Source organism: Microtus pennsylvanicus, chromosome 13, assembly GCF_037038515.1.
Source record: "Microtus pennsylvanicus isolate mMicPen1 chromosome 13, mMicPen1.hap1, whole genome shotgun sequence".
In the NCBI taxonomy this organism is placed as follows: domain Eukaryota; kingdom Metazoa; phylum Chordata; class Mammalia; order Rodentia; family Cricetidae; genus Microtus; species Microtus pennsylvanicus.
The window spans coordinates 43635943-43651191 of record NC_134591.1 but is presented as its reverse complement, the minus strand read 5'-3'; the positions used below and the strand labels follow the sequence as shown (position 1 = coordinate 43651191).

The window sequence follows — 15249 nt, the reverse complement described above, 5'->3', positions numbered from 1 at the left end:
GTATTTAACAAGACTAAAATATGTTAACTCAAACAATTTGCTTTGAATAGGATTTTCTTTTAAATTATTAATGAAAACACGAAGAATGCCTGGGTGGTTGGGTGTGAACGCAGGAGTTTAGGCCTGATTGTCACCATCGGTCAGACTTAAATTTCATAATGCAGACTTTAACCTTGCAGTCCATGGTAATGTTAAGCTGTGTAATAATGCAGCCTGTGCTCAGACATTTTTGTTGTTTGTTTTTCAAGACAAGGTTTCTCTGTGTAGCGTTGGCTGTACTGGAACTCCCTCTTGTAGAGCAGGCTGTCCTCAAACTCACAGAGGTCTGCCTGTCTCTGCCTCTGCCTTCCAAGTGCTGGGAATGAAGGCATGTTCCAATCATGCCCAGCTTTTTCTTTTTGGTGGTGGTGGGGCTTGAGTCAGGTCTTTCCACGCAGTTCGGGCTGTCGTGGAAACTGCTATGTAGATTAGGCTGGCCTTGAACTTGAAGCAATCTTCATAATCTGCCACTACACCCAACACAAGGACTTTAATATATATGCAATAAAATAAAATTATTATATATGTAATAAAATACAAATCTATCCATATACCGATACACACACATACATAAATGTATTTTTCTTTTTGGTGGTGGGAACTGAGCCTGGAGCCTCACAGGTGCTAGACAAGCACCCGATGTACCACTGACCCCTGCCCTTTCCCTCAGAATTTTTGAAAACCCCTACTGAAATTATGATATTTAAAAGACTCTTAAAATCTCTTTTTGTTAGGATAGCTAACAATTTTCTGTTAAATATTTTGGGTTATTATTATAGTAAGCGTTTCCACTCTTGAAAAGTCTATTTAAAATATCCCAATCCTTAAGGTGCAGAACTTTAAGAAAAAGTTTGATGTTTTTAACAGGAAAAATAATTCTATAACATGATAAATAGAAACATTTTTTTTCTCAGTCTATTCTGGTGCACACAAATTATTTTATACAGAAAATTATCCTGTCACTTTTTGGCAAACTGAAAGAGAGCTATTCATTTGCATGTTCTGTTCACTGGCAGTGTGGTATTGCCATGCTCACATAGATTATATTATCCGTGTTCTCGTAGAAGGAAATATAGACAGACACACTCTTTTGTTTCCTGGCTTCTCAGACCTGAATAATCACACAGAAACTATATTAATTACAACACTCTTTGGTCAATGGCTCAAGTGTCTTTCTAGCTAGCTCTTATATCTTAAGCTAACCCATTTCTATTCATCTGTGTATCACCATGAGGTAGTGGCCTACTGGTAAGGTAAGGTTCCCTCGGGCATCTTTCTCCTTTGGTAGCTACATGGCATCTCCTTGACTCCGCCTACTTTTTCTCTATATCTCTGTTCAATTTCCCGCCTGGCGTTGTTCTGCTAAGCTATCGGCTGAAACAGCTTTATTTATCAGCCAATAAAGCAACACATATACAGAAGGACATCCCACATCAGGGAAACAAGGTTTTGGAATAGACAAAGCAAAAGAGGTTAGGTCCCAAAGCAACTCCAAAAAGGAATGGTCCAAATCTCCTCCATCAGGATAATCTTGCTGGGGCGGGATGGGGAGGTGATTCAGTCAATAAAGTGCTTGCCATGCAAGCACGAGCCCTGAGTTTGGATGCTCAGCACCCATGTAAAAATCCAAGGGCACATGCTTTGATCCCAATCTCAGGAGACAAAGATGGGAAGACCCTCAGAGCTTGTTGGCCAGAGAGTCTGGCTGAATTAGTGAGCTCCAGGTTCAGCACAAGCCCCTGTCTCAAAAAATAAGGTGAAGAGTGATCGAGGAAGATACCCAATGCCTACCCTACCTCTGACTTCCACACACACGCACACATTCACACACAAACACATACGCACAAAGACGTACATACGTACACATACACATAAATAAAAACATTTTTTAAAAAGTAGCCCTAGGCATTGCCTAGTATTAGAATCAAACCTGTTTCCTGTCCCTTTCCAGAAGCCATGCACATTCAGCATTAGTGACCATGGTGGGGACCAGCTTCCTCCTGTTATTTCTTAAGTCTGCTCTCACCTTTTGCCATGAGCATCAATGCCTAGACTAGCGCTCTGGGCATCGGCTGAAAAGCCAAGTTTCCCCACTCATTCTGTTTGTTTGGGTCTCTGTTTGGCTCTGTAAACAGTGCTTCCACTGTGTCTTTGTGCTGACCGTCACAAGTCCAGTACAAAGCTGCGCTTCCGGCTTTGTCGCCGCCATTCACACCCACTGGGTTGTCCAAACAAACACTCATCTAGCTCAAACTGCCTCGTGCAGCTCCTGCAGCTGATATTCAATGCATTCTGCCTGCTCAGCGGTGTCGCCACTCGGAATTAGCTGAGGCCCATCTTTGCAGCTCCCCTCCATCCGCTGCCATCACTTGAATGAGGAAGACAGATAACGTCATCTCCCTCAAAGTACAATCCACCTGACTCTCTGGGCCCAGTATCACACAGAGCTCTGAAGGCTGTAACTTGCTATAGTCTGGCTAGGGTGGGAGGCGTCTGAATTCCCCCAGCAACTGAACCTAGGGACCAGAAGTTCACGGATCACGCCTGCCACCAGCATGAGTGTTCCCCTAAGCTTTTTCTTTTCCTTTCTTTTTTTGGTCTGGTATGTGAGGATGAGCCCCCCAGGACTAGTGCCTCTACACTGTGAAGGATGCATGGTCCCAGGCATCCAGCCTCGGAGTGCCCTGTCCAGTTCTTGACACCGGAGTACCTGAAACGATGGTTTTTTTAGGTTTCATTTTCACTCAAGATCAGTGAAAAAAAATTAGACAGTTTGAAATTGTGTGGAAGAAAGAGTTGCTGCCCTTTGTCTAAGGGATATGTTTAAAATCTGAGATCAATACAGTGTTAGGGCTGGGCAGACAAACCTAGGCATCTGGACCATGACTCCTCCTTTTTTTTTTTTTCCTTGACTTTTCGAGACAGGGTTTCTCTGTGTAGCTCTGGCTGTCCTGGAACTCAAGCTGCAGACCAGGTTGGCTTTGAACTCAGAGATCTGCCTGCCGCTGCCTCCCAACTGCTGGGATTAAAGGCATGTGCTGCCTCCTCCTGGCTAAAACCTAGACTCTTTAAATGATGCCTACTACCTGCTAAATTTCTGGAGTGACTAATAACCCAAGGAACATGCTCTTGTGGACTTACAACGATGAAAAATGCTTTTTTTTTTTCTGAACGAGCAAAGATTTTTATGAATCCCCATTCAGCTCTCTGGAGTCCAAGGAGCACAGAACCGCAACAACTTTTTACCCCCAGGCAGGGGGGAGAAATGCTACATAGTGTTGCAATCTGAGACTCAGGAAAATCTAGGCCGTCTGCATCACCAGAAAGATTTCAGAACAGGGGAATGAAAATTACATAGAAGTTATCTAACTAGCAAGCACAAATATCTCCTTAAATAGAGATAGATGATCCTACCAAAAGCTCCAGACGACACCCAGCAAGAGTGCCCAAGATTTTTACCAAAACAAATTATGAATAATTTAGCGTCTCTGATGGATGCTTGTAGCTGGACCTGGCTGTAATCAAAACTACAGGGGAGCTTAAGTCAGCTGGATTGGAGTTCAGGGCCTAGCTGGGCTACTGAGCCAGCTCCAGGGCAGCCTGAGTGATTTCTCTAGAGTCTACCTGAGGAAAGAAGGAAGAAGAGAGGGAGCCAGGGAAAAAAGGAAGAGAAAGGAAAAGGAAAAGGCGGGACTATAACTGGAAATTTTGCCAGGTGTGCAGGAGCCCTGCTTCCATTTCCCGCGTTTGTGCCGGCCTTTCCAAGATCCGAATTGCTTTACAGAGATAGCTGAATTCATGAGCGTTAAAACAGTCCAGACTCGCCCGGCGGTGGTGGCGCACACCTTTAGTTCCAGCACTTCGGAGGCAGAGCAGGCGGATCTCTATGAGTTTGATGCCAGCCTGGTTTACAGAGCAAGTTCCAGAAGAATCAGGACTATACAGAGAAACCCTGTCTCGGAAAAAACAAACAAACAAACAAAAAACCCAAATGAACAAACCCAAAGTAAAAACAGCCCAGACTTCACATCGGGAGGCTCTGGCCACTTTGTGCCAGGTCTTTCTCTACCTGGGTCAGGGACTCGTCAGATTCTCCGGCTCAGCCGTGGCCACCACATCGGATAAAGTCATCCTTTTCTGAGACATGCTAAGTTTCTACACCAGTGGGTGGTCTCTGGGGTAGATATTCTAAAACCGACAGGTCTTTGAAGTGGTGGTTGTAAAAAAAGACAGTTATCTTGCAGCTTTGGTATTTGCACCTTCCAGAACGTGGGCGACACCGAGCGCGCTTTAACTGGGGGGAGGGGGGAACACCGGAAGTGTGCAGACGAGCAGTAAATTGAAGTCGCCCTCCATGGCAAGCTGTCTAACCACCGATCCCACGGCAAAGGGACCTCTGCCAGGAGCCTGAGCTTTTGTTCATAGGGTCACAGCGGTGCGTTCTCCAGAGGGCAAGTGGGCAGAGGCTGCCCAAGTCCCAGAGGGATTTCTGCAGAGGTTCCAGACTACAGCAGCCGGAGTCAGGATGGCCACTGCGGGACCGCAGTTGGGATATTTCCTATAGTCAATGCTTCGGACACGGAGTAAAAATTATGGCTCAAAAAATTTAAGGCTTTGGGGAAGCTCTAGGAAATCTGCACTGTGTAGTGACATATATTCCCACGTTTTGGTCATTTATCTTGATCTTGTCAACACAGTCAGTCTGCTTCTGACTCTCTGAGTTGGCCTGATTACCATTTAAAGCACTGCCTGTCTTTAGGTTTTGAAAACCTTTTGAAAGACACCATAGAAGATATTTCTTAAAAAAAAAAAAAATAAAGCCAAAGCCCGGGTGTAATGGCAGGTGCCTTTAATCCCAGCGTTCTGTCGGTGGAGTCTTCAGATCTATGTGAGTTCAAGACCAACCTGGTCTACATAGTGAGTTCCTGGACAGCCAGAGCTATATAGCAAGACGCTTTCTCAAGCAAACAAACAAAAACCCCTAAGTTTTTTTTTTTGTTTTTTTTTTTGTTTTTTTGGTTTTTCGAGACAGGGTTTCTCTGTGGCTTTGGAGCCTGTCCTGGAACTAGCTCTTGTAGACCAGGCTGGTCTCGAACTCACAGAGATCCACCTGCCTCTGCCTCCCGAGTGCTGGGATTAAAGGCGTGCGCCACCACCGCCCGGCCCTAAGTTTTTTTTGTTTGTTTTGTTTTTTAAATGACAGCTTGTGTGGGTTTGGGTTATTAGAGATTTTAAAATGGAAATATTGTGTGTGTATATGTGTGCGTGCGCGTGCGTGTATGCATGCGCATGCGCACGCTGCTGTTTTTGTCTTTTGGGTGGGATTATTCTGAAAAGTTTGGCACTTCCCTTTGCTGAGACCGAATGGACTGGAGTCCATTCTTTGTCACAAGCCCAGCAAACTGTCAATCTGCGACTCCTCATAATATCTGTATTTTCTGGGTGTAGATGCCATCTGGGAGGTGCCAGTCACCCCTCGCTAGGTCTGTGCACACCTTGCTGTGTGCACCACCCTGGATCAGCAGATATCTCAGGAAGGCTCTTGAAGATGTTTATTTATATTGTCCCTTTTTCTGAAAGAAGTATGTACCATGTGAAACAGAAAACACATACATGTACACAGGCACACACTAAATTCAAACTAGCGCCAGAATATCTTGTTTCATTTACTTTAGACCTTTTTTTTGCTTTTTTTTTTTTCAAAGACAGCATTTCTCTGTGTAACAGCCATGGTTATCCAGGAACTCAAAGAGATCTGCCTGCCTCTGCCTCCCGGGTGCTGAAATTAATGTCGTGAGGCTGCATCACCATGCCCCGCTATTCTAGAACATTATTTCGCACATATTTCAGATACGGGTGCTTCATATGAACAGGACTCAAAACATCAGAATTTCTGTAAGGCCATGCCTGTAAGCATCCACCACACTGCACTAAGTTCCAAAGAATATTCTGAAAGCATGGCTGCTCCTTTTTCTGCAGAGGAGACGAGAGCCGAAGCAGACACTTCAGGGAGAGAAACCTAGCGTCCCCTGGAATTTCATGTGGAATGGGTTCATTATAACAGCTCTGTTTCTCGTGAGTTTTAAAAGCCTGGACCGTTGAGTAGTCCGCCTTTTTTCAAAAAAAAAAAATTCAAACTATTGTCCAGTTACATTTTGGCGGGAACAGAAAGTTTGAAAATTTAAGCGCCAAAGACTTCAAATAACGCACACGACATACATGCAGTAAGTATTCCATTTTTAATTTATTCAGTACCCCACTACCCGATAAATACATAAATACACAGAAATATTGGACTTTTGCACCCCTCCAAAAGAGGGGAAAATGCAAGAGTCCTATTGCAGTTCCGGGGACACTCTGCGAGCTGTTTTGTTACAAGTGTATCCAATGTCCCCAGCACCAGGGACTTGTGGGACACCGCTCACTGCCGCTTCACTCGCTCTGCAGCTTTCCGAGGTGGTGGTCGTGTTTGGAAGCTGAGTTCGCCAGGCTGGACGACAAGATGTTTCGCACCCCCAAGTGCTCACGGTGCCGGAACCATGGCTATCTGGTGCCAGTCAAGGGCCACGCGGGCAAGTGTCGCTGGAAGCAGTGCATCTGCGATAAGTGCTACCTGATCACCGAGCGCCAGAAGATCATGGCTGCCCACAAGGTGCTCAAGACCCAAGCTGCCGAGGAGCAGGAGGTGACCACGGGCACCCAGGGGCCCCAGCTGCCTCCCGGGGCTCCTGTGGCGGCGGCCACGACAGCCGCCTCCTCGAGCTCGAGCATTTGCCCACTGCCCAGGGTGGCTCCGGGAGGCTCCCGGCCAGGCCCCGTGGTCACCTGCTTCCTTGAGAGGCCCCCGCCGGTCCGCAGCCCGGGTCTGAGCGCCTTCCAGCGGGTCCCAGGCGGCCGCCCGGGCCCCAGCACCTTCCAGTCTGGCCTGGGGGTTCCCGGGGGACCACACGACCGTCCCTCGGCATGGCTGCCCCAGGGCAGCCCGCAGGTGCCTAGGCCCGAGCCCTATGGCCCCGAGCAGCGCCTGCCACTGCGGCCCGTGCCCCGACTGCCGTTCACCGACTACGGTAAGCCCGGCCTCGTGCAGCCGACGGTTCCTCGGGCTTGCTTCGGGTCTGCAGCCTCCGGGTCTAAGCTGGCGTCCCAGACTGATGCCGGGGTGGGGAGGGCGCCTTCCCCAGGTAAGCCCGCTTTGAGGACAAGGATCTGGGTGGGTGGCTTCTGATGACAACAGGGAAAGGCTGTTGGGAAAGTGTAGACGGTGGTTATGTCGAGATGCAGTTTTCTGCCCTTTGTGCTTTTGCAAGTAAAGATGGCAGCTGGGCAGCGTAGGCTGTGGCGCCTTTCTCTGTCCGCTCTGGGGAAGACAGGGCCTCCTGCGCTTGCATGTCATCCCCTCCCCCTCCCAAGCTTAGCCCTCTTGCACCTGCGTGCGTGTGTCCCGTCCCCCCCCCTCCCGCCCGCCTGCCATTTTCTCCTACTGTAGACTCTTTTTGTACTTGTTTCTGGACTGCGCTTGCGCCCCTCCTTTCGCCTGGCGGAGCCTCAAAGTTTCTCCTAACCTAATGCACCTGTACCCACTTTTTCCGTTTCACCAGATATGCTTGAGCATTAAGCATTTTTTGCAAATGGCGAGAGGGAAAGGTTGAACTTTAAGAGGTTGTGGCTTAGCCGGGTGGTGGTGGCGCACGCCTTTAATCCCAGCACTCGGGAGGCAGAGGCAGGCGGGTCTCTGTGAATTCGAGGCCAGCCTGGTCTACAAGAGCTAGTTCCAGGACAGGAACCAAAAGCTACGGAGAAACCCTGTCTCGAAAATCCAAAAAAAAAAAAGAAAAGAGGTTGCGGCTTTTTTTCCTCACCTCTCTTTGCCATGTTGCTTTCACAGTTAAAGTACGATATTTTTCTTCTTTTTAAAAATAATTTATTTGTAATGCATTGGTGTTTAGCACGCATGTATGCCTGTGTGAGGGTGTCGGATCCCCTAGAATTACAGATAGTTGTAAGCTGCCCGGGAATCGAGCGCCGGTCCTCTGGAAGAGCAGCCAATGCTCTTAACGGCTGAGCTGTAGTCTCTCCAGCCCCTAAAGTTTCAAGTAATGGAGCTTTTGAAGCGCTTGGGAAATGGTCCTTTAGGATGCAGGTGTGGTTTTGGCACTTCCTGTATGACAGTAGAAAGGGCTCAAAGTGCGAGTCAACCGGTTGCTCGGGTGTAACCGTGGACACCGTTATTCCTTCAGTGCCAGATTCTCAGAAATGGACGCTTTGTTAAGAAATCTGTCTCCCCGGGAACTAGCTGTTTGATGAGGAAGGAGAGGCCCAAAGCAGCAATCCTACAAGAGCATACCTTTGTTCCGCCTCTCAACAAACGCAAATTTAAAGTGTGCTGAACACAAGCGGTCCGAAGAGGTGGGGAGAAGGCGGGCCCTTGTGGCTAATCCCAGCACGTGTGGAGAAGTCAGAGGCCGCTTTGATGAACTGGGATGGAGCTCAGGTTGTCAGGGTTGGTGGCAGGTGACTTTACCTGCTGAGCCCTCTTGCTGGCCCCGGGGATGGGGGAGGAACACCTCTGGGTGCATCTGGGAGGCATTTCCAGAGAGGCTTTACCAAGTGGCAGAGGTGGGTCCTGAATGTGGGTGCCAGCATCTCATAGCCGAGGTCTCTGATAGGGTGAAAGATGGTCAAGAGAAAGAATGTTAGCGGTCCTTCTCCTTGATGCTTCCTGGGTGAAGTGAGCTGGGCAGCAGTGGCTTCACCACAGCCTCGTACCAGGATGTCCTGCCTCACAGGGAGTCACAGACGGTGGTGCCAACAGCCCCGGACTATGAGTCGAAACCAGCCACCCCTTCTTTAAACTGCCCTGGGTATCTGGCATGCTGACTAGGACCCCTTCCTTGCCTCCTGAAATCCTGTCCTGGGGAAGGGATAATGCTCTCTGAAGGATCCTATTGGTCAGTGTAGGGAGCTCTAGTAGCTGGTGGGTCAGCTGGATCCAACCAAGGTCTGTAGATGGGTGGTGATAGGAGTGTGGAAGAGTAGTCAAGGACAGTGGGGTTAAAAAGGAATAGGAGAGGGCTGGAGAGATGGCTCAGAGGTTAAGAGCACTGGCTGCTCTTCCCGAGGTCCTGAATTCAATTCCCAGCAACCACACGGTGGCTCACAACCATCTGTAATGAGATCTGGTGCCCTCTTCTGGCGTGCAGGCATACTGAGATCTGGTGCCCTCTTCTGGCGTGCAGGCACACTGAGATCTGGTGCCCTCTTCTGGCCTGCAGGCATACTGAGATCTGGTGCCCTCTTCTGGCCTGCAGGCATACTGAGATCTGGTGTCCTCTTCTGGCCTGCAGGCATACTGAGATCTGGTGCCCTCTTCTGGCGTGCAGGCATACTGAGATCTGGTGCCCTCTTCTGGCGTGCAGGCATAAATGTAGACAGAGCACTATATACTGAATAAGTAAATAAATCTTTTGGGAAAAAACCGAATAGGAGAGAGGCAGTGTCTGCGGTGGGAGCTCCTGGGGTGTGCTGTTCACACCCGCACTATAGGAGCAGAAATTGAAGCAGAGTCCAGTGATGAGTGGGAACCACCATACAATGACTCGGACCGGCCCAGTGGTGCAGACCAAAGCCGGATGCCCCTCCCCCCCACAATGTCAAACCAAGGAGGGAATGGAGGATTCCACTGCTCCTCCCAGCACAGGTGTCCGGAGCTCCTCTGGAAGATGAGTGTCACTGTTAGTGCTGGGTGGCAGATACTGTAGACTCAACGTGCCGAGCACAGGTGATGGCTGAGGGCTCAGTTCTAGATGGGACCCCTCTGTCACCTCCACCAGATCCCAGGGAATATCGTGAAGAGGAGCTGGAACCGCGAGCCTGGGGAAGGGGCGGGCACGGAGGGCATCACTTGGCTTAGTTCTCACTAATGTACGGCCGCCAACTTTACAAGATGAGGTTCATGCAAACCTCTCACCCTGCTCTTCTGAGGATCTCTGTGCAAGTGCTCGTTGCTGAGCAAGGGAGAGACACTTTTTAATTCAGTGGTGTGGCCTCCCATGCTCCTGTAAGTCACCCTAGTTAATCTTACTGGTTTGCACGCAGTAAAGAGACATTGAAGTAGAAAGGGGACAGATGGCAAAAGGATTCGTGAGAATGACAGGGATTGAGAGGACGTGGGGATGAGCATGATCCAAATATGTCATATACACATGTATAAAGGTATAATGAAGGCCAGTGTGGCGGGTAACGCGAGATGCCTTTAGTTGGTTACGCCCATCTTGTGATTACCCTGGAGACAGCAATGCACTGCTTGGTTCCTCGGATTTGTGTTAACATGTCTCTCTTTGTCTTCTTAGGGCATCCTCTGAGATTCAGCCCTGATCACGTGGTGGGAACCGGGTACCCTGAGAGAGAGCCTTTCAACCAGTGCCCTGCCTGTGTCCCCATGCCATCCTACCAGCCCTTCCCACTGGATGGCCAGGATGCATCCTCAGCTGTGGGGATCCCGCAGCATAGAAGCTTCCGTCATGTCTCCTGTAGCCCCTACCATGGAGGCAGCTTGGTAAATTGGAGCCCAAATCCTTTCCGAGTTCACCCTTATCCCAGGTGCCCTCGCCACTTTCACTGGTCCTCAGTCCCAGAGAGCCAGTTGTCATAAGGGAGGGCTCACACAGGTGGACCTGCACCACGAGGCTGGGGCTGTGGTGTCTGCTTCTCAGAGCTGGAGACCAAAAGGCACTGGGATCTCAGGGTAACCATGAACTTTAGCTCACGCGGTCCAGCTGCTAGAAAGACCTTTGTTCTGCTGAGCATCGGTGCCACAGATCTCGTGAATGAGACTTGGGGATTCAGGACCCTTAGCTGGTCGGTATGGCCTCAGAGATGCCCAGCTTCAAGCCCAGGTATTTTCTGCTATCCCGAGTGTGTCCCAGAGGTAGAGAAAAACCTGGCTCTTGACTCTGATGGCACATTTACTGCCCAGCCTGAAAGGTGTGGGTGCTCCCTTTGCCCCCTGTTACAATCCAGGAGAGCAGGTGCCCACCAGCCTACAGACAAAGAGAGGCTGTGAGTGACCAAGGGGAGCCTAGAGAACACCGTCTGCTCACAAGGAAGCCTCAACTTGGCATCCAGGGCAGGGTTCTGACTGGACACTTTTGTTAAGTGTGCTATTCCAGTCTGTATTTGGGGCTGAGCTGTCCCACTGGCCCCAGGCAGAAGCTGTGTTCCAAGGGGAGGCTTGGCAGAGAGATTGGAATTAGAGTGCTGACAATTCTCTTCCCACCCCTGTCACGTCTGGGTCAAACCTAAGAGCCAGTAGGTTATTTCCACTCATGTGCTGTCACCCTCGACACATCCCAGGGACATCCCTTTGCCCTTGCCTGCACACTGCGGCCATGCCCCCTCTTCCCAAGAGATCCTAGCCACTGGAGTTGGACAAGCCTAGGGAGCAAGTCCTGCACCCTGAGGAGTTATGCTCTCTAAAATCCCTTAGGGAAAGCCCCCAGGCACAGCTAAGATGTGGCCGCATTCCTGCTTGCCTGCATTAGAGAAACAAAAGATGTGCTGCCCAGCCGGCCTGGCTCACTGCCTCCCTCTCTGCCCCCCCTGTGTGTCCATGCAGGTGTCAGAACCAGCCCGAGACCTCCAGCCAACCTACTGCTCACCACCGCCACCGCCGCTCCCACCTGCACCGTCGCAGCCACAGCAGCCCCCAGTCCTCCCACGTAACTACCTCTCTGCCCTCCACTTCCTGCCGCCGCCACCGCCACCGCCTTCTCCACCGTCCTTCTCACTGACCATCCTGTATGACACAGACACGGAGAATACCAGTAAGAGACCAATATTCCTGCCTTCAGATGAGCTGGGAAGACGTTGTGGAGAAGAGGTCGCCGGAAGTGGGGGTGGAGAACAGAGGTCTTGAGCTGAGCTCTTTCCCATAGCCCTCTGGTAGTCTGAAAGCACGCACACAGGGAGGTTTGAGTGATTAGAAGGGGCTTCCGTCTGACCTCATGGGTAGGTGTTGTATGGAGGTGGCTTGTTTGTTCCTGGCTGCTCAGACCCGAAATAACCACACAGAAATGATATTATTTGCAATACTGTTTGGTCAGTAGCTTAAGTGTATTTCTGGCTACGTCTTATATCCTAAACTAACCCATCTCCATTAATCTGTGTATTGCCATATGGCTATGGCTTACTGGCAAAGTTTTGGCATGTCTGTCTCTGGCAGAGGCTCCATGACTTCTCTCTGACTCTGCCTTCTTTCTCCCAGCACACAGCCTAGCTTTCCCCACCTAGTTCTGTTCTGCCCTACCATAGGCTCAAAGAAGTTCTTTATTAATCAGTGGTAATCACAGCACACAGAGGGGAATCCCACATCAGGTAGGACTAACTCTTTCCCCTCAACAGTGAGGTGAGGTGTGCTCCCGGTGTGCTCAGTAGATCAGAGGCCTCCAGACTTTTGATCAAGGAGGGACTGACAGCCATAGCAGGAGCCACTCTGGAGATACCACTGCTGTCATCCCCCAGTGGGACAACGGGAGCTAGAGAGTCTGCCATTGCTGCCTGGGAGACCTGAGCACAGAACCTCAGGCGACCCCCCCATAGCACTGCCCACCCTCAGGGTCAGCAGGCCTTCGGGATTTAGAAGTACTTTGTAATTTCTTTTAGAAAATTGATAATTTTTTTTGCACATGAACCTGTATGTTTGTATACGGGGGGGAGGGGTGAACATCCACATACATGAGTAGAGGAGAACCTTGGCCATTACCTTCAGGAACAGTCCATCTCCTTTGAGACGGGGTGTCTCATTGTCACTGTCCTGGAGCTCACCAATAAGGTTAGAGTGGCTGCAGGGAGCTGGGAGATTCCTGGCCACTGTGCTTCTCAGGGCTTCCAGGGAGCAGGCTCGAGTTCTCTTGCTGGGAGGCAGGCACTTCAGCGACTGAGCCATCTCCCCAGCCCTGCACAGTTTTTCTTCCTTTTAAAAATTTAACTTTAAAAGCTTATTTCTTGTGAATGTGTGACTGCAGGTGGACATGAGTCCTCTCACTGACGCACCATTTCTTTATTTTGTTTCTGGCTTTTTTTTGTTGGGGGGGGGGCTTTTGGCTTTAATGCTTCTTTTTATTTTCTTTTTAGATTTTTTTAAATTTATGTGTATGAATGTGTTTGCTGCATGTGTACAGGTGCCTGTAGTGGCCAGCAGAGGGCGTCAGGTCCTCTGGAGCTGGAGTTGCAGGCAGTTAGTGGTCCCACATAGATGCTGGGCACTGAACTCAGATCCTCCACGAGAGCAGCAAACGCTCTTAACCCCTGAGCCACCTCTCCAGCCCAGCTTCAAACTCTCTAAGGCTTCATTCCTTTCCGGAATGAAAGGATGCAGGAGTGGTCTCTGAATCTTTTGTTGGGTTTTGGGATCCTATTCCTCACACAGGAGGAATGAGGCCTCCTGTGCTTTGGGAAAAAAAGTTGCCAGATTCAAAGAGCTCTTTAATATAAATATCAAAACTGTCCAATGAGCTGGGTGAGCCTGGTGCTATGCAGTTTTACTGAAAAGGAAGCTGAGGCCCATGGCACACTTGCCTTGTGGTTGGTATAGGATGGCTCGAAGCTCGCTGGCTGGTGGCCTGAGCATCCACTTTGTTCTGGCGTGTACTGTTTATGGGACCTTAGACGAACTCTTCTGTGGCTCTTCAGGTCCAGCACCTGCCAAAGAGGACAGGTAGTGGCCTCTGCCTCGTGAGACTCTTCTGAGGGTAAACTACAGGCAGAAGGCAGGCAGCGAGGCGCTCATGAAACTCGCCGCCCCTTGCTGCTTGCCCATTGTCTCGTCACAGAAGGGCAAGTGGAGGTTCATAGCTGGGATTCAGCAGCAATGAGGAGCCAGGCTGGATGGAGGACTCAAGGCTGTTCGTGTGGCCAAGGCTAGCAGTCAGTCTATACGACAGACAGCAAAGGATAGAGCCACTGTCCACAGGGGCCTTGTAGAAAATCTGCATCTGGCAACTGGTGACTCAGCTTCATTCTAAACCCCCCACTTTCCTTGTCCTTTACAGATAACCAGGACGCAGAGGCAGACGTGCCCAGCCAGTCCAGCCAGCACTCCTCCCAGGAGCACTCTTCCTAGGAGCAGTCCAGCTAAACCACAGGCCACCTCAAGGGCCACTTGGGCGGGGAGGGGCATATATGGCAGGAATTATTTTTTTTCACTTGCGTTCGTGTTATATAGCGAGAAAGGATATGGATAGGTGTAAAATGGCAGCAGCTAATTCCGATTCCAAGGTGGGAGGATGCATGCGGTTTCCAAGGTTCTCTGGCTCCTGTGTGGATGTTGAAGTGGTGTACGAGGGGAGAGAGTGTCCGGGTGGAGCAGGACCTTTGAAGAGTGGGGGCTGGTGAAACACAAGTTTAGGAATGAATTTAACCATCCTGGGCCATGCCACTTATGAAATTCACCTCTACAGGTGGCCTCTGATTTCCCCAGGCCTCACGCAGGGCAGAAGGCACCATCCATTTCAGCTTTCTGCCCGCTTTGCCTGATCCCCGGGGCTGGGTACCACAGACATGCACGGCGGGTGTCAGGGACTGGGATGTTGACAGCAGGTTCTGCAGCATCCCGGACCTTTGCTCAGCCAGCGCCCCTTGTCTTTATCCAGCTAGTGAACATCCTGACAACTGGGCCACTTCACGTCCCTGTGAAGCTTAAGCAACAATAAGCATCCTTTCTCACTGAAAAATTTAGGTTTTAGCGTTGGATGTTTTCATGGTAGGGAACTCATAGGCACTTAAGCGGTTCTCAGAGCATAAATTTGTAGCTTGTTCTCTGAGGACAGTTGAGCATTGAATAAAGTGAGCATTACAAATCTTGTGGAAGGCTTCTCTGTTTAATTCTCACAGAAGGCTTGTCAGCACGAGCCTGGCTGGGGAGCTTGGGATACCTGGGTTCCGGGTTTGCTAGTGCTGAGGCAAATCTCCCTGGCCTGCCTTTCTTGCCCTTGACCTTAGGAGTCAAGCGAGATGGTCTGAGGCAGGCTACCTTTCTCTAGTCTCACTATGTGCCCCAGCATAGCCTCAAACCTGGGATCCTCCAGCCTCAGGCTCCCCACTGCTGTCATGATTTTAAGCAGGGAGAGCTTAAGGAGTAGATGTAAATGCTTTTGAAATGTCTATGGTGTCTTCCCCGACTCTACCTCCTTTTACGGTCTCTGCAGAGGAACA

The 15249-nt window shown here is 49.9% G+C and overlaps 1 protein-coding gene across 1 annotated transcript; it reads left to right on the top strand.

Moving 5' to 3' along the window:
* The first annotated feature begins 6541 nt into the window (after positions 1-6541).
* Dmrtb1 (DMRT like family B with proline rich C-terminal 1) lies at positions 6542-14891 on the top strand. Its single transcript, XM_075945917.1, has 4 exons — positions 6542-7106; positions 10389-10594; positions 11654-11861; positions 14088-14891. Exons 1-4 carry the CDS (start codon positions 6542-6544, stop codon positions 14156-14158), a joined length of 1050 nt encoding a protein of 349 aa, XP_075802032.1. The 3' UTR covers positions 14159-14891.
* The last annotated feature ends 358 nt before the right edge of the window (positions 14892-15249 follow it).

Excerpts from the sequence above, each read along its gene's own strand:
- Dmrtb1 (XM_075945917.1), top strand. The coding sequence starts at position 6,542 with ATGTTTCGCACCCCCAAGTGCTCACGGTGCCGGAACCATGGCTATCTG. Across the intron at positions 10,595-11,653 it reads CCTACCATGGAGGCAGCTTG|GTGTCAGAACCAGCCCGAGA; the intron begins GTAAATTGGAGC and ends GTGTCCATGCAG. Across the intron at positions 11,862-14,087 it reads CACAGACACGGAGAATACCA|ATAACCAGGACGCAGAGGCA; the intron begins GTAAGAGACCAA and ends TGTCCTTTACAG.